The sequence below is a fragment of the Thermothelomyces thermophilus genome, chromosome 1 (assembly GCF_000226095.1).
Source record: "Thermothelomyces thermophilus ATCC 42464 chromosome 1, complete sequence".
Taxonomy (NCBI): domain Eukaryota; kingdom Fungi; phylum Ascomycota; class Sordariomycetes; order Sordariales; family Chaetomiaceae; genus Thermothelomyces; species Thermothelomyces thermophilus.
Genome location: NC_016472.1, coordinates 8,635,283 through 8,650,913, shown reverse-complemented (window position 1 = coordinate 8,650,913; position 15,631 = coordinate 8,635,283). Strand labels below are relative to the sequence as shown.

General features: G+C 57.7%; 4 protein-coding genes across 4 annotated transcripts; 2 read left to right on the top strand and 2 right to left on the bottom strand.

Annotated features, from left to right (window-relative positions):
* Positions 1 to 954: 954 nt before the first annotated feature.
* MYCTH_2314164 (uncharacterized protein) lies at positions 955 to 4,412 on the top strand. The gene is made up of 6 exons (XM_003660417.1): positions 955 to 1,230; positions 1,395 to 1,426; positions 1,487 to 1,735; positions 1,800 to 2,251; positions 2,313 to 4,088; positions 4,142 to 4,412. The coding sequence occupies exons 1-6, from the start codon at positions 1,223 to 1,225 to the stop codon at positions 4,157 to 4,159; spliced, it is 2,535 nt and encodes an 844-aa protein (XP_003660465.1). The 5' UTR covers positions 955 to 1,222; the 3' UTR covers positions 4,160 to 4,412.
* Positions 4,413 to 4,588: 176 nt separating this feature from the next.
* Positions 4,589 to 7,800, bottom strand: MYCTH_2298833 (uncharacterized protein). The gene is made up of 2 exons (XM_003660416.1): positions 7,159 to 7,800; positions 4,589 to 7,044 (listed from the first exon to the last, which is right to left on the bottom strand). Exons 1-2 carry the CDS (start codon positions 7,456 to 7,458, stop codon positions 4,711 to 4,713), a joined length of 2,634 nt encoding a protein of 877 aa, XP_003660464.1. The 5' UTR covers positions 7,459 to 7,800; the 3' UTR covers positions 4,589 to 4,710.
* Positions 7,801 to 9,317: 1,517 nt separating this feature from the next.
* MYCTH_2124155 (uncharacterized protein) lies at positions 9,318 to 10,260 on the top strand (the record flags this gene model as incomplete). Its single annotated transcript, XM_003660415.1, has 2 exons — positions 9,318 to 9,465; positions 9,536 to 10,260. 2 exons carry the CDS (start codon positions 9,318 to 9,320, stop codon positions 10,258 to 10,260), a joined length of 873 nt encoding a protein of 290 aa, XP_003660463.1.
* A 739-nt stretch (positions 10,261 to 10,999) lies between these two features.
* Positions 11,000 to 15,593, bottom strand: MYCTH_2298826 (uncharacterized protein). Its single transcript, XM_003660414.1, has 5 exons — positions 15,339 to 15,593; positions 13,834 to 15,270; positions 11,938 to 13,770; positions 11,700 to 11,833; positions 11,000 to 11,610 (listed from the first exon to the last, which is right to left on the bottom strand). The coding sequence occupies exons 2-5, from the start codon at positions 15,209 to 15,211 to the stop codon at positions 11,464 to 11,466; spliced, it is 3,492 nt and encodes a 1,163-aa protein (XP_003660462.1). The 5' UTR covers positions 15,212 to 15,270; positions 15,339 to 15,593; the 3' UTR covers positions 11,000 to 11,463.
* Between the last annotated feature and the right edge of the window lie 38 nt (positions 15,594 to 15,631).

Sequence of the window (15,631 nt, the reverse complement as noted above, 5' to 3'; positions counted from 1 at the left end):
GATGAGTTTCGGAATGTATGGGGGAGGTGAGGCAACAAGCTAGGACTTGCCGCTTTACTCTCCTCTATCTCGCGTGTCGTGTCGGCGTTGTTGGGATCGTGTTTTGATACCCTCCTCGGTCGAGAGGCGCATGCTTATGGGGAAACATGGACGGATCGAGCATCGCATCGGAGTTGCTGGTCGGGATTTACAGCACTGTGATTATACGAATTATATCTCGCAAAGCTAACAGGAGTCATTCGGGTCTTTTTTCCAAAGCGCAGTGTCTGAAATGGCCATTTGATTCGCAGCCTGCACTGCGGCTTACACAGCAGTTGCCTGACACCTATTCCCGGGAGTGATTGGTACGAAAATTGCACGGCGTTTTGTTAAAAAAAGTATCGACCGGCAAGTCTGAACCTTGCCGTTTTTGATCACCAGTTCGAAACCCTGCTGGGCGAAAAGGCAGGGGCTTGCCACGCCGAATTGCTCATGTATTTTATGCCTTGTGTGTCTTACTAGCAATCAGCGCAAGGGGAGGGGCCAATCGCGGGTCTCCAACGTCAACACCAGCGGGCCCATGCTCCGGCTGCTCGTAACGAGCTTCAACAATGTAGGATAGCTTAAAAAGAGTTCTCGAGAACCCGCTGGGCATTGTCTTCTTTTCTGCATCATCCAAGGTTGATTTGCATTCTTCCAGCTACGGACTTGTAAAAGATATACTCGAATTCGAAGGTACGTCCATCTTTGTTTCATCAATTCCTTGGGTCGAGAGATTCACCCCAGCCCGGATTGGCGCGGAGGGGCAAAAACAGGGCTTGACCCTCGCCTGCTCAGTTACATCAGCCGACGCACAACAGAGAGCCAGTGGAGGGGCTGCAAATCGGGGCTCACATTGCCCCACCGTTTCTTTACCCCTCCTTCCTCCCCGCCCTCATTCAGTTTTTCCTCTCCCTCGCAACCGCAATAATAAAGGGCGCCGGAGCAGCTGGCTTTCCACTTCCACAGTCCTTTGACGCCTTTTTTTTCAACCAGCCTTCTCTTGTTTCTCGCTATCGGTCTGGGGCTGATAGCTGATCCACTGAGCAGGACTGCGGGATCCCTGTCCACCTCTAGGGTCCGCCCGACTTTAACCAAGCTCCGGTGAAGAAAAAAAAATCTCTGCTTCCTGAGCTTCTTCACCAAACCTCCGTCACCATCCCAACACACCCATTTTAGCAGGTATCCGTCAAATACCGCCAAGATGGTCAAGTAAGTTCACTGTCGAGCTCTCCTCGTCGTCTCGTCCCTCCCGAGCGCGCTGCCCGTCGCTTTTTGTGCTCTCGCGATGTGCAGAGTTCGGGGCCTCGCTACCCCGCCCGGAGATAAGACGAGACAACCGGCCGTACGCAGTACTGACCATGGCGCCTCGACAGCTTCACGATCGAGGAGATCCGGGCCTTGATGGGTAAGTCTGCGCTTGCTGACAATCTTGCCCGTCATGCATTCGATGCTAACTCGGCCGCAGACAAGCCCACGAACGTGCGCAACATGTCCGTCATTGCGCACGTCGATCACGGCAAGTCCACCCTGACCGACTCCCTGCTGGCCAAGGCCGGTATTATCTCGTCCGGCAAGGCGGGTGAGGCTCGGGCCACAGATACCCGAGCGGACGAACAAGAACGTGGTATTACCATCAAGTCCACGGCCATTTCGCTCTACGGTAGCCTGCCCGAGGAGGAGGATCTCAAGGACATTGTTGGCCAGGAGTCGAACGGTAGGATCTTGTTCCGAACGAGCCGGTTCGCGAACTGTGCCAGAATGCTAATGGCCGAGCGCAGGCAAGGACTTCCTTATCAACCTGATCGACTCTCCCGGTCACGTTGACTTCTCCTCCGAGGTCACTGCTGCTCTTCGTGTCACCGACGGTGCTCTCGTCGTCGTCGACACCGTCGAAGGTGTGTGTGTGCAGACCGAGACGGTGCTTCGGCAGGCTCTCGGTGAGCGCATCAAGCCTGTTGTCATCATCAACAAGGTCGACCGCGCTCTCCTCGAGCTCCAGGTCACCAAGGAGGACCTGTATCAGTCTTTCTCCCGTACCATCGAGTCGGTCAACGTCATCATCTCGACCTACCTCGACAAGGCCCTCGGTGATGTTCAGGTCTACCCCGACCGCGGCACTGTCGCTTTCGGCTCTGGTCTCCACGGCTGGGCTTTCACCATCCGTCAGTTCGCGATCCGGTATGCCAAGAAGTTCGGTGTCGACCGCAACAAGATGATGGAGCGCCTCTGGGTGAGTGACGGTTGCATTTTCGCGCTATCTGGCAGCCGTCTCTAATCTGACACGAATGTAGGGCGACAACTACTTCAACCCCCACACCAAGAAGTGGTCCAAGACCGGCACCCACGAAGGCAAGCCGCTCGAGCGCGCCTTCTGCCAGTTCATCCTGGACCCCATCTTCAAGATCTTCTCCGCTGTCATGAACTACAAGAAGGATGAGGTCAACACCCTGCTAGAGAAGCTCAACCTCAAGCTCCCGGCCGAGGACCGCGACAAGGAGGGCAAGCAGCTCCTCAAGGCCGTCATGAGGACTTTCCTGCCGGCCGCCGACTGCCTGCTGGAGATGATGATCCTTCACCTTCCCTCGCCCGTCACTGCGCAGAAGTACCGTGCCGAGACGCTGTACGAGGGTCCTCCGGATGACGAGGCTGCCATCAGCATCCGCGACTGCAACCCCAACGGCCCCCTCATGCTCTACGTCTCCAAGATGGTGCCGACCTCCGATAAGGGCCGCTTCTACGCCTTCGGCCGTGTCTTCTCCGGTACCGTTCGCTCCGGTCTCAAGGTCCGCATCCAGGGCCCCAACTACACCCCTGGAAAGAAGGACGATCTCTTCATCAAGGCCATCCAGCGCACCGTCCTCATGATGGGTGGCAAGGTCGAGCCCATCGACGACATGCCTGCCGGTAACATTGTCGGCCTGGTCGGCATTGACCAGTTCCTGCTCAAGTCCGGTACCCTCACCACCAGCGAGACGGCCCACAACATGAAGGTCATGAAGTTCTCCGTCTCCCCCGTCGTCCAGCGTTCCGTCCAGGTCAAGAACGCCCAGGACCTGCCCAAGCTTGTCGAAGGTCTCAAGCGCCTGTCCAAGTCGGATCCTTGCGTCCTGACCTTGACCAACGAGTCTGGTGAGCACGTCGTTGCTGGTGCTGGTGAGCTCCACCTTGAGATCTGCTTGAAGGATCTCGAGGAGGACCATGCCGGTGTTCCTCTCATCATTTCGGACCCTGTCGTCCAGTATCGCGAGACCGTCAGCGGCAAGTCCAGCATGACTGCGCTCTCCAAGTCGCCCAACAAGCACAACCGTCTCTACATGGTTGCCGAGCCCCTGGATGAAGAGCTCTCCGCCGCCATTGAGGCCGGCAAGATCAACCCGCGTGACGATTTCAAGGCTCGCGCCCGTCTCCTCGCTGACGACTTCGGCTGGGATGTCACCGATGCCCGCAAGATTTGGGCGTTCGGTCCCGACACCACCGGCGCCAACCTCCTCGTCGACCAGACCAAGGCCGTCCAATACCTTAACGAAATCAAGGACTCGGTTGTTTCCGGCTTCCAGTGGGCTACCCGCGAGGGTCCCATGGCTGAGGAGCCAATGCGCAGCATCCGCTTCAACATTCTTGATGTGACCTTGCACGCCGATGCCATCCACCGTGGTGGTGGTCAGATCATCCCCACCGCCCGCCGCGTGCTCTACGCCTCTACTCTGCTGGCTGAGCCCGCCCTTCTGGAGCCCGTCTTCTTGGTCGAAATCCAGGTTCCCGAGAGCGCCATGGGTGGTGTCTACGGTGTCCTTACCCGCCGGAGAGGTCACGTCTTCAACGAGGAGCAGCGCCCTGGTACCCCTCTCTTCACCATCAAGGCCTACCTCCCCGTCATGGAGTCTTTCGGCTTCAACGGCGATCTGCGCGCCGCCACCTCTGGCCAGGCCTTCCCCCAGTCCGTCTTCGATCACTGGCAAGTTCTTCCTGGCGGCTCTCCTCTGGATGCTACTTCCAAGACTGGCGGAATTGTGCAAGAAATCCGCAAGCGCAAGGGTCTCAAGGTCGAGGTTCCGGGCTACGAGAACGTAAGTTTTGCCTTTGGCGTCTTTTGACCTAACAAATGCTAACATTGATGCAGTACTACGACAAGCTTTAAGCAATGCCTGCCACTTGGCGTGTAACTCGCTGCTTCGTGCCCGCAGCGCCATAAGAGCCGAGTCGCTGGGCTTGTTCTCCCGGCGACAGGCGGAGTCTCGGAGCATGGAAAGCACAGAACAGGAGGGACGGTTGGTGGTGGAAAGCCAAACCCATGGAGAGTCGCTGGCACCCCAGCTTTTTGCCACATTGCGCTCGGCCTGTTTGTAGTAACGTAGATATGAATTTGTGAAGTTGACCCATTTTTTTTTTGAGTTCTGAAGGCTTGGTTTGTGTGAAAGATGAGTGAGTAAAGCGTGTTTGGACATGATTCCATGATCCGAGGCCCTCCATATCGTGCTTGTATTATCACGACTGCACAAGAACGATGGCAGGGGTTTCGACCTGCCTTATCACTTATTAGATGAACGGCCGTCCATTGCTCTTTTCCTGAAACAAAAGACGATCAATCGGAATACTACGCTACAACATGTATGCAAGCAACCACCCACAATAATCCCAAACCTGAATCTTCCAGATGTTGAGTACAAGATTTGCAGCATATCAGAGAGGTCAAGTGCGAGACTGAGGCTGGGATTGGTGGAGCGGGTGCTCTTGCTCCTGCTCCTTTTCTTGCCCAGCCCGCTGCCGTAATTGCTGGTGGTGTACGCCCAGTGAACGGAGCCGTCTGGATAGAAGGCCCTCTGTGGGTGCTGCTGCTGCTGCTGGTGGTGGTGGTGGTGGAGGTGGTGGAGTAGTTGTGATTAAGGCGACGCTCTGTGTAGCGTTGGCGTTGGCGTTGGCGTTGGCGTTGTCGTCCGCTGAGCCGGCTCCGCGTGGTTCCTCGCGGGTTTCTCCTGGGATATAAGAGCCGGTTGCGGCAATGGTGTTGGTGTTGGTGTTGGTGTTGGTGTTGTCAGTGAAAGGATCAACCATTTCCTGGCCTGGTATTGTCGGCGCTCTCGCAATGGGCGTGGTGGCGGCCAAGGTTGTCGTCGTTGCCGTTGCTGCCGCCATGAGGCCTTGCTCGGGCGGCAGGGCCTGTTGCGCTTTCCAAGCGGATGCGCCGAGGGCTTGATGTGCTGGTGTAACGAAGGCGGCGGGGTCCTTGAACGAGGCGTACGAGAAGTGGTGCCCGGAGTGGTGTTGCGGGTACTGGTTTTGGGGAAGAGGATGGTGGTGCCCCTGCCCTGGTGAGAACCCGGCGCTGCGTCTGCGAAAGGCTCGCTCTGCGGCGAGGGCCGCTGCACCAGGGGAGATGCCGCCGAGAGGAGGTCCGCCGGTAGCATGGCCGGTGCCGACGGGGGGGTGCATGACGCGGATTGGCTTGTACGGAGTAAACCGGGGATCCGGATAGGTCACCTCGTTACGTAGTTTCTCTTTGCCGTCGGGGACGCGGTTGGCAAAGACGACGCGTATAGACTTGTAGAGATAGAAGCGGCCCTTGGAAGGACAGCAGATGTGCAGGTGAATGAGGTAGCGCAGGATGGGCCGTTCAGGTCCCAGATCCGGGCCGTCTTTGGGCCCCTCTCCTTCGAGGATGGGCCCGACAGAGTAACTGCGTTGACGGATGAAGGTCTTGGTGCCGGGCTCCATGCCTGCTAAATCGTACGGTACTAGGAACAGCTTGACAGCCGTCTCGTTTTGGTTCTTGATGATGATCTGGAGCTGTCCCTTCTCGGGGATGCGATAGCTACCCCCCGGGGGCGCCCTGGGTGTCCGGGAGGGTCGCTTACTTCTCGCAGCCCGCAAGGCCCCCTCACCTTCCGAGAGCTCGGCGGAACCATCGCGGGACAAGGGTGGTTCTTCCGCGGCGCCTTTTGGATCCTGATATCGGGACTGCATCTTCCTCTTTGCCCGCTGCTCCTCCTCCGGGTTGGACAATCCATTCTCGAGGTCAATCTGTCCGACGTAGGGACTCGGCCCGTCCTCCGGCTTGTTGCCGCCGGAGGGGGTGCTGGGATAATTGTAGAAGACGGCGGAGAAAGGTAGCGAGACATGAGCCGGGCAGCGCAGGCTCGGTTTGCATTTCCCGAGGCCCAGGACCCCTATCTGCGCCGTGAATTCCAGAGGCTTGGAAGGCGTGGTGGACATGCGGCCTCTCAGGATGCTCTCCTCGTAGGAGCCCACCATGGATGCGTGGTGTAAGGGCGAGGCTTCCGAGCCGAGCGACGGCCGCCGGGATCTGAAGTATGCGGGCGTCTGCGGGGTTGGTAGGCCGGCAATCGAGATGCTGGGGCTCAAGTGGAGGGATCGCCGGGGCTGGTGTGCCTGGTACGGTTGGGTGCTCTCGCGACGGAGGGGGGCCTGCCTGTGGATGGCAGGGTCGCCGAAGGGAGAAGCGCCAAGGTTGAGGGTGTGACGGCGAGAGTTGCGCGGGCTGTTTGCATCGATCTTGAAGCTGTCGAGAGGCAAGGTCAGGTCGAGATCCTCGTTGCTCTCTGACTGAACCAGCGGGCTTGTCGGCGGTTGATAGGCAAAGCTTGAGGAGAGCGAGGAGCTCAACGAGGAGGGACCGGACGCGAAGGCCTCCCGCCTGTAGCTTGGCGGGCCGTGGGCAAAGTAAAAGGGCGTGTGGTCCCTCGGGGGTGACGTGGCCATCCATGCGGCATGGGCCGAGAGGGAGCGGCTTTCGCTGCCGCGAGAGAAAGCACTCTCGGGGTCGCCCGTGGCCGGAGACGGTTCCACTGGGGTGAAGTTGCCACTGTGGAGGGCGGACCTAGGGCGCTCGATGGTCGTCCCTTCGTGCGCGGGCGAGCCGGCACGCTGCTGGTCCCGGGTGGTGGCATCGTGCCTCTCGGGGGTGATGGTAGGTGCAGGAAGCAAGCTTGGCGAGGCTGGTGCGCCAGCCGCCTGAGGTGTCCTTGGGGGGGAAGACTGCTCGTCCTGGCGGAGCAGAGATTCCAGCTATGCATTGTCAGCTCCGAATATCCCGCTGAGAGCCTCCTCCGCCCGGGTGGGGGGGGGGGGGGGCAATGATGTGAGCGGAGGTCGGAAACAGGGAAAGAATATTAGACATACATGGCGGTTGGGAATCCAGGTCGGGCTCTCGCCGCGCTTCAACCTCTCGATGAGTTCAGCTCTGTCGGAGACCGCTTGGGAGACAGCCCCGGGAGGCGTGGCTGGCCTGGGGGGGATGTCTGGGATCGGTCCTTCACATAATTCGGTCTGGATGCTCTCCTCGGAAAGGCGGCGGGAGAGCCATCGCGCCTTTGCATCGCCTGTAGGGTTGCGGATTGCGATGGGAGCGGAATCGGGATATGGCGAGTCGGCATCCCTCGACTCCGTCCGAGGCGTATCGTCTTCACGAAGCATAGGCATCTTTGGTATCCGATTTGGAAGCTGGCTCTTTCTGGTCTCCGAGCCGGGCCGCTATGGTCTAAACGGTCCGGCCTGGGTGGGGTGGCAAGCCCTGAAACTTCAACTCAGGCGCGTGGGTGGTGTTGGTGTGTAACTGTGTGGTGGTGTTGATGGTGGTGGTGGTGTTGTTGATGGTGGTGTTGGTGGTGGTGTTGGTGGTGGTGTTGATGGTGGTGTTGATGGTGTTGGTGGTGTGTGCTGTGTGGTGTGTGGTGTAGCTGATAGTGGTGTGTGAGCGGGAAAGCGCGGGACGTGCCGGGAACGAAACTCGTCACTCCCATGTCATTCCTGGCATTAACTCCATAACTTAACGGAAACCGCACAGGGCTCCGGCCGGTTCGGGATGCCCGTTCTGCCGGACTAGAACCTCTTGTGCTTCCGACAAGTGTAGTGGTGTAGTGCAAAATGATACTGTGAACGCCCCCTACGGCCTGTTTGCTAGTAGTGTACTGCGTACAAATGAGATTTATTGAAACGGCCGTCAAGTGACGTAGATGGCAAGGGAGTTTAGGGTGGCGGTGTGCTCGTAGGGATAGCAGAAGGAACAAGTCACACAAGAGAAACCTAGCGATCGTTGGTCGTTGGTTGGTTCAGAGAATTTGGGGAAAAAGGGGGGGGGGGGTTCAGCACTTTGGATTGCGGTCAGGTAATGTTAATGTTAGTTAGTGGAAATGGAGATGGAAAGCGAACTACCAGCGCCGGGCCACCGGGATGCGGAGGTTTTCCTTTTCGCTCCTCAGGTCGCGCTCTTGATCGGGAATGGAATCCGTGACCCACGGAGGTGTCGGGTAACTTAGAGATTGGGCCAGAAGTCATTTCGCCGATGTCAGTTAAAATTCACCAAGTGCATGCCGCTTACCGACATTCACTGTTCGGGGTCGCGCATGCCGCTTGCTGGATCATCCGCTCCAACTCCCACACGCTTCCAGCTGCTCGGGGCTGATCCCGGCGGTTTCGCCTAGCCCTTGTCCGCCCCCACTGTAATCTTGGCAGCCAACAAGCTGTGGCCCGCTAGGTCCTTCGGCACTGGAAGCAATGTCTGGGGTTATTTCACATACTGAACTGCATACCTGCTAGAGTCCACGTTGGCCAGAGAGTGGGTGAGCGAGCCGAACATCTTCGATCGTCCTTCCTGAATGAGAAGGGCTTTGTCTCTCAGGATATCCCGTTCCTCGAAGTTGAAAGATTGTGGCACCTCTTTGTCTGAGAATCCCTTGGGGAAACCACGAGGACCGGATAACTAACTAGCCACGTGCCGAGTGCCGCTGTTCAAGCCCGTCTCAACCCTGTTGCATACTGAGACGTGGTGTAGTGTATGTGCATACAGGACATCCATACCTACTACATGCCTACATCTGCCGACAAGCACACAAGCAAAACTAAAACATGGGCTCTGTCGCTTTCAATGAGTAGGTCATGTCGATGTAGGTGTGTATCGACCCTCGAGAGGCAATCGCGAAACTTCGCCGGTGATCGGGCATTCCTAGGAATGTGCTTTCAAGTCTCCGAGGCTCTGAACCTGCCACGAGCGTTTTAGACAGGGTCCGAGTCAACATACTAATCCGTAGAGTGTCCCGCATGCTCAACAAATCATGTGGAGAACGCTGTAACACTGCGCAATCCGCTGGTTGCGTCAGGTGCGGGGCCGAACATGGTTGAGGGGCCCACACTCTCACCGCCCGGCGTCGATAACGGGGAAACGGCCTTATCGCAGCCAAAAAATCATTCCATGGCAGAACGGCCAAGTCGAATGAACACTGGCGCCACGGCAGAGCACGAACAGGACAAGCTGCAGCAACGGTCTCGATTCAGCATCAACTATGCCCGGAAAACGCGCTCGCGAGGAGGATTCTAGCTCCGACGCCGGGGCACGCCCCGCGGCCGATGACACTAGGAAACCCAAGAAAGCCAAGCACGGATTCCGTGTCGGGCCTGAGAACCTCCCTGACGGTCCCTGGCGACGAAAGGGTAATAATGTTCCCCCTCTTCCCAGCCTTTGGCCCCAATGTGAACGTGGAACTAACTAGTACTTCCGCAGTGACCAAGATCAAGAAAGACCTGATCACCAAGGCCAAGGTCAAGAAGCAGTACGCCAAAATCAAGGCGCAATACCAACAGCAACAACAACAACACGCCGCCCCTCTCCCGGCCCAAGACCAGACCACGGCCACGGCCGAAGCAGCCGGCGGTACCGCCGCTCCCCCGGAGCAACAGCAACAGCAACAGCAGCAGCAGCAGCAGCAAGGCGAAGAGGCCAGACCAGCTGAACCGAAGGGCGTGCCCCAGATCCACCCGGAGCGACAAGCCATGCTCGAGTCGTCGTCCGCCGCCGCCGCCGCCGCCGCCGCCAAGCCGGAGAGCCGGTCCGCCAACAACGACAACCACAACGACAAGGACAACGACAACCACAACGACAAGGACAACGACAACCACAACGACAAGGACAACGAGGAGGAAGAAGCGCAGGGGCGCGGGACGGGGCCGAAGGGGCCGCAACAGCGTCGGCGCCATCGCCATGGCCATCCCGACTACTTCGCCAAGGAGCTCGCGGCCGCCGAGCGCGCCAAGAAGCAGGCGGAGGAGCGGCGGGCCGAGCGGGAGCGGCGCGAGCAGGAGCGGCAGCGGCGCGTCGCGGAGCGCGAGCGCTACCGCAGGGCCATGGCCAAGGCCAAGACGCCCGGGCGCGACGGCAAGGTCAAGCTCGGGAGGGAGGGCAAGATCCTGCTCGAGAAGGTCAAGAAGCTCGTGGGCGAGGGTAAATGATGCGCGAATGTGCAATGAGGACGAGCGAGGCGAGATGGGGGGTGGCGGCTGCTTGGGCGTATTTCTACTTTGTTTTCTTTTCTTTTTCTTTTTTCCTTCTTTCTTTTTTTTTTTTATCGGCTAGACTTTTCTCTCTGTGTGCGCTATTGTTGATACCCGGGAATGAGGAATTGGTTTGTGCCGGGATGACGGAGGCTTAAACTTTGGAGACAGGCTAGGCCTGGCTTCTCTGAGCATCAAGAAGTATCCGCTCATGGGCTCTCTCTCCCCTTACGAGCGTTGTTGTGCCACACGCTCAACCATTCGGACAAGCCCCAGCTCCGACACTGTAGAGCTGAAGCAAACCATGGTGCCAGAGACGACCATGTGCAAGGCAGAAAAAAAGTGTGTCTATCGTTTGGGTAGACGGAGCCACGAGTTGAATTTTGCCGGGCGCGGAAAGAAAGTCCCGAGTTCTACTCTTAAATACCATCCGCAGGGTAGAAGAGCGCAGAGAGGCGAGATCAACCGGTTGTGCATCCAACAACTGTGACGAGGGCCCTTGCATCAATTTGATTGTCTGCGGTGCCTTCTTGCCCTTGTCCATGCCAAAAACAAGGAGCTGGAAGTTAGAATAGAAATCAACATCAATATAAGGATAAACATCCAAATCCAAGATTCTCGCTGCATGCCGGCCAAGATACAGGCTACCGAAAGAGCTGTACGGGCTGAAGACCACAACATCATGACAATGGAAAAAAGAAACGTAATATGGGATATAAGACAGAAGGGGCAAAAAATTCGGCCCGTTGCCTCCAATTGCCTTGCTAACCAGTCCAAATCGCACACTCGGATATTTTGCTCGTTAGGGTGTCAATATGAACAACACAACAGGCCAAAAAAAGGGGGGGCCTCTTTCAAGAAAGAACAGCACAGCTGATAGCTCGAACGGCTGGAGGTATATACACATCGCAGAGCAACTGCACATAGTCAACAAGCACAACCAAAAGAGAAAACGGGGAAAATATAAAACTCAAGTTCCCCAAATGCGTCGCCAGTCATCCCAATTTTCGTCAATTCCTCGTTTGAGAGAAAAGAAAGAAGAACAAGAAGAAGAAGAAAAGGAAGAAGAAAGAAGAAAAACAAACAACCGAGCCGTCTTGTCTTTGCTACCTTTATCTTTCTTCTCGAAGCCTACCGTTGGAAAGAAGAAGAAGGCGTATATCAGTCATCACCAAAGATGGTATGGCTATTTTCGATCAGGAACTGCACGGCTATGTTCTTAGCGTGCATGTCGGTCATCTCCTTCTCAAGGCTGTGGTCGCGCATGATGGTGGGCGCAAAGACGACGGCGAGGTTCTTGGGGGACATCTTCGACCCGTTAGCCTTGCGATCAGGGTTCCTTGGGCGGGATGGGAAGTGGGAGGAGAGGGCAGCCGGAAGTGGACGAGGAGACTCACCAAGTTCTCGCGCTCCCTGCTAGCGACGCGGGCAAGGTGGAACATGAGAAACTCGAGGCAGTCACGGTGTTTTTGCGGCAGCATGTTGACCGTCTTCCGCAGGTGCGCGCACCGCTCTTTCTCATCCTGTATCGCTGCGAGAAGCGTCAGCATCGGCCAAAACGCGCAGAGGAGGAGGAGGAGAAGAAGAAAAAGAAGAAGAAGAAATAAGCCAATCACTGCCGCCACCATAGCTTACAATTCGATTCCAGAACCCGATCATACACATCAAACGTGAGCAGCGGCGTGGGTAGTTTGCGGAAATACTGCTTCAGCACGCTCGTGACGGCCGTGATGTCCAGCGACGGGTCCGAGATATCAAAGTCATCAGTCTTGTCGAATCCTTCCCGGATCAAGTTGACCAGCGAGTTGCCGCCCGTCTTGCGATAAATGCCCTCAATGTCCATACCGCGCAGCTCCACCTCCTCGATGCAGCGCGTCACCACGCTGGGGATCTGGCGGCGCTCATATTCGGCCCGCTCAACGAGCTCCGAGCCAAATAGCGTACTGGGCGCCTCGGCCTGGACGGGCGCGGGGGAGGCATTGGCGGTGGATGCCGTCGACTTGGGCATGTTGTTGGCCTGCTTCTTGCCGAAGAAACCGAACCCTTGCCGCGTGTTCTCTGTCCCGGCCCGATTGTTGGGCCCGCTCGGAGGAGGGTTCATGGTGGTCGGCGGTTCGGTCTGGGCAACCGTCATGTTGTACGGAATCCCGATGTTGTCGCCCGAGAGGGCCTGGTGCTGCTGCGACCGGGCTTGCTCCTGCTGCTGGAACGCGCCCGCGGCACGGTTGATGCCCTTGGAGATGTTGTGCGCAACCTTGCTGGAGCCCTTCTTCCAGTTGAACTTCTTCACCTGGCCCTTCCGAATGTTGACCACGGTGGGCCCCTCCAGGACCGGCTCATCCACGTCGGTGCCGACCATTGTAGTGCCTGTCTGCAGGCTGGCTGCATCATTGACCGATGCCGACGGGGCTCCTTTGGTGTGGCCGTAGATGCCGAGACCGTTGGAGGGCACCTTCAGGTCACCATTGTTGATTTGCTGCTTGAACCGCTCCTGGATCTGGTGTGTCAGGTCATTGTTCATGTCGGCCAGCTGAGCGTTCTTGGAAGAAAGCTGCTCAAACTCGAGCAGCGCCCGATCTCGGTCGGCGATTGCCTGTGCCTTCTGCTCCAAGAGCTCGTCCCGCTCAGCGTGAAGCTTCTCGATGGCGGCTGTCATATCCTGCTTGACCTTCTCCAACTTCTGTATAAACTCCTTGATCGCCGATTCCTCCAGCTCGCGGGTGTCAATCGGTTCGTTCGTCTTCTTGGCCCGCTCCACGTAGCCAGCGAGCACCTCAATCTGCCGAATCATGATTTCGGTCTGAGTGTCCAACACCGAAACCGTCTTTCTCTTCTCGACGAGCTTCTTGTTCAGATTCTTCAGGTCCTTTTCCGTGTTGAATTGTCGCTCGAGCTCAGCCACACGCTGCTCTGAGCTCTTCAGCTGCCGTTTCAAGAGCACAGGGTCATCCTGTCCGGCAGCGGCCACGGAGGCGGGGCTGGAGACCTCGTGAGAGCCATCCGGATTTTCGGCGATCGGCGTCTTCGGCCATCCTGGTGATGTAGTTCCCCTGGTCGTTTCGCTCACACTCCTGCTGTGGCCTCGCCGGTTGTTGTTGCTGCCACTGCCGCTACTGCTGTTGCTGCTATTATTACTACTGTTGTTATTGTTGTTATTGCTGATCGTTTCGGTGCTGTTGTTTCTCCCATGCCGGACAGCGTTCGATACACGCCGAAGTATCGATGACGACCCTTCGTCGGTGCCTAGTATCCTGGCCAAATCCTCGTCCATGGTAAACTCTCCCCCCGAGCTCCAGCGAGGCAGCTTGGGCGACAGTTTATATTCCGAAGTCTCGTTGCCAGAAGTTGTGGGTTCCTTGGCGGGCTGAGAGGGAGGCTGTGGCGGCGCCCTGGGCTGCATGTACGAGTCGCCCGGTTTTGTCTCGGGTATTGCTCCACGCGGCGGTGGAATGGATTCATTGCCGTTCGCTGGTTTGGACCTCGTTAGCTCGTCCCTCCGTTTTCGGACACGCCCGGGCGCCGTAAACTCACCGCTTCGAGACTGGCTCTGAGGGACCTCTTTCCTGGGGATTGGAGGCGGGGAGAGCGCCTCGGGCCGATCGGAGGCTGAAGAGTCAACATTGGGACGGGCGGTGTCATCCTCCCTTCGTCGAGAATCCTGCGAAGGTCTCGACGGGGTGCCCTTATCTGCTGCCCCAGATTGACGGGGAGACCCGATATTTGCAGCGTTGGCCTGGGCCTCTCTGTTACGAGGAGGGGCCGGAGGTGCCTTGGCGGGGGCAGGCGCGTCCACCGAATTGCTGGTTAAGGAGTTGCTTCTGGAGTTAGCCAGCCTCTTATTCTTCGGGGCGTCTTGCAGCTTGAACTCCTCGCTGGGCTGTGACTTGGTACTAGAGGCCCTTCCTTCCTCGGCACCGGGCGAAGCCCTGGGGTTTCCGTTCCTCTTTGAGAGCATCCGAGCCGGCCGCTCCTGCTGAGGTGCCTCGTAATCCGAGGACGGCTGTCTGGGCTTTTCCTGGAACGCGATGTGAGGGGTCGATGCCTGCGAATCAGACCTCTTCTCCGCCGACGGCGGCTTCGGCGTGGAGTGGTCCCTATCCTTGGCCCTCCTGCTGCTGGACTCGGCGTAGGCATCCGATATGGACTGTGGAGTCAGTGCCGGTGCGGGACTGGGGTCAAGCGCCACGGGGATGTAGAAGCCTCCGTCCGAGTCTCCATTGTCCATGTTAGCCGAGAAGATGGCCGAGCTTCGGTTGTGCCTGTACGTGGAGGCGGACGGTGCGAGGCCAGAGTCTTTCGCCGGGTCCTGCGACCGCTCGGGGGAACGATCAGGTCTTGAGCCGGCTCGTGAGGAGGGCTCGTTTACCCCATACGCGGTACGGGGGCGCGGGGACAGCTCTGTCGGCGCGTCGGAATCGGGAGTCACGCGGTCGTGTGAGAAGGCACCGGGGGGGACGGCGTTGGGCGGTAAGGCGGGCAAGGATTTGTCTGTGATCAACGGTGACGCATCCTTCTCCCGTTTCGCTTGCGCAGCCGCCTTGGATTTCTTGCGCCGCCTCGCCATCAGCGACTCGTGGCAGTTCATGCAAAAGATGCCGTGCGACGTCCTGGCATAGCGCAAGTTCTCAATCTTCCTCTTGCAGTTCCTACAACGAAAGCAGGTCGCGCAGAAGGCCTGGTCGCCTGTCAATATGGCGAGGTCCTCAATCTTGTTCCCGCAGGCGCTACAGCTGTAGGTGCAGTTGTTGCAGATGAGCGAGCCGTCACCTAGCAGGAGAAGGTTCGCGTCCGAATCGAGCAATGTGTTGCAGGTGTTGCAGCGGAAGCAGTCAAGATGCCATCGATTACCGGCTAGGGGATCTCGGGTTAGTCCTCGACATCGATATGACGACCCTCGCGACAGAAGCATCGGGTTATGACATGCGACCCGAACATACCGAGTTCAAAGGCTTTCCCCTCCTCCAAGATCTGCGCCATCGTGTCGTCAGAAGAGGGAAAATTTCAACTTGAAACGGACAAAAACAAAGGCAACTCACCTCGCCGCACCCCTTGCAGGGGAAGATATCGTCCGCGTCCATGGGACTATCCAGGTAGTCGTCCATGGTTGTGAGGAAAATCCGAGGACGCCCTAGGTGTTGCTAACAGGTCGGACCAGCCGGGAGTGCACTGGCTACAGAGCTACGAGCTGAGACCGGCACAGCATGTAGGTTTAGCAATGCGTGGTAGACGGTCGAGGGCCCGAATCCAGTAGCACCTCATCAGAGGATATATTCTGCTTTCCTCCAACCAGCTATATTCCTTCTCGGACGCTTATGTTCTTCTGTACCGA

Bases quoted from the DNA above. Each gene is read 5' to 3' on its own strand.
- MYCTH_2314164 (XM_003660417.1), top strand. The intron at 1,427-1,486 runs GTAAGTCTGCGC...ACTCGGCCGCAG, and splicing joins GGAGATCCGGGCCTTGATGG to ACAAGCCCACGAACGTGCGC. The intron at 1,736-1,799 runs GTAGGATCTTGT...GGCCGAGCGCAG, and splicing joins TGTTGGCCAGGAGTCGAACG to GCAAGGACTTCCTTATCAAC.
- MYCTH_2298833 (XM_003660416.1), bottom strand. From the start codon at position 7,458: ATGCCTATGCTTCGTGAAGACGATACGCCTCGGACGGAGTCGAGGGAT. The intron at 7,045-7,158 runs GTATGTCTAATA...GACAATGCATAG, and splicing joins CCTGGATTCCCAACCGCCAT to CTGGAATCTCTGCTCCGCCA.
- MYCTH_2298826 (XM_003660414.1), bottom strand. From the start codon at position 15,211: ATGCTTCTGTCGCGAGGGTCGTCATATCGATGTCGAGGACTAACCCGA. The intron at 11,834-11,937 runs GTAAGCTATGGT...CGCTTCTCGCAG, and splicing joins TCGGGTTCTGGAATCGAATT to CGATACAGGATGAGAAAGAG. The intron at 11,611-11,699 runs GTGAGTCTCCTC...AACGGGTCGAAG, and splicing joins GCAGGGAGCGCGAGAACTTG to ATGTCCCCCAAGAACCTCGC.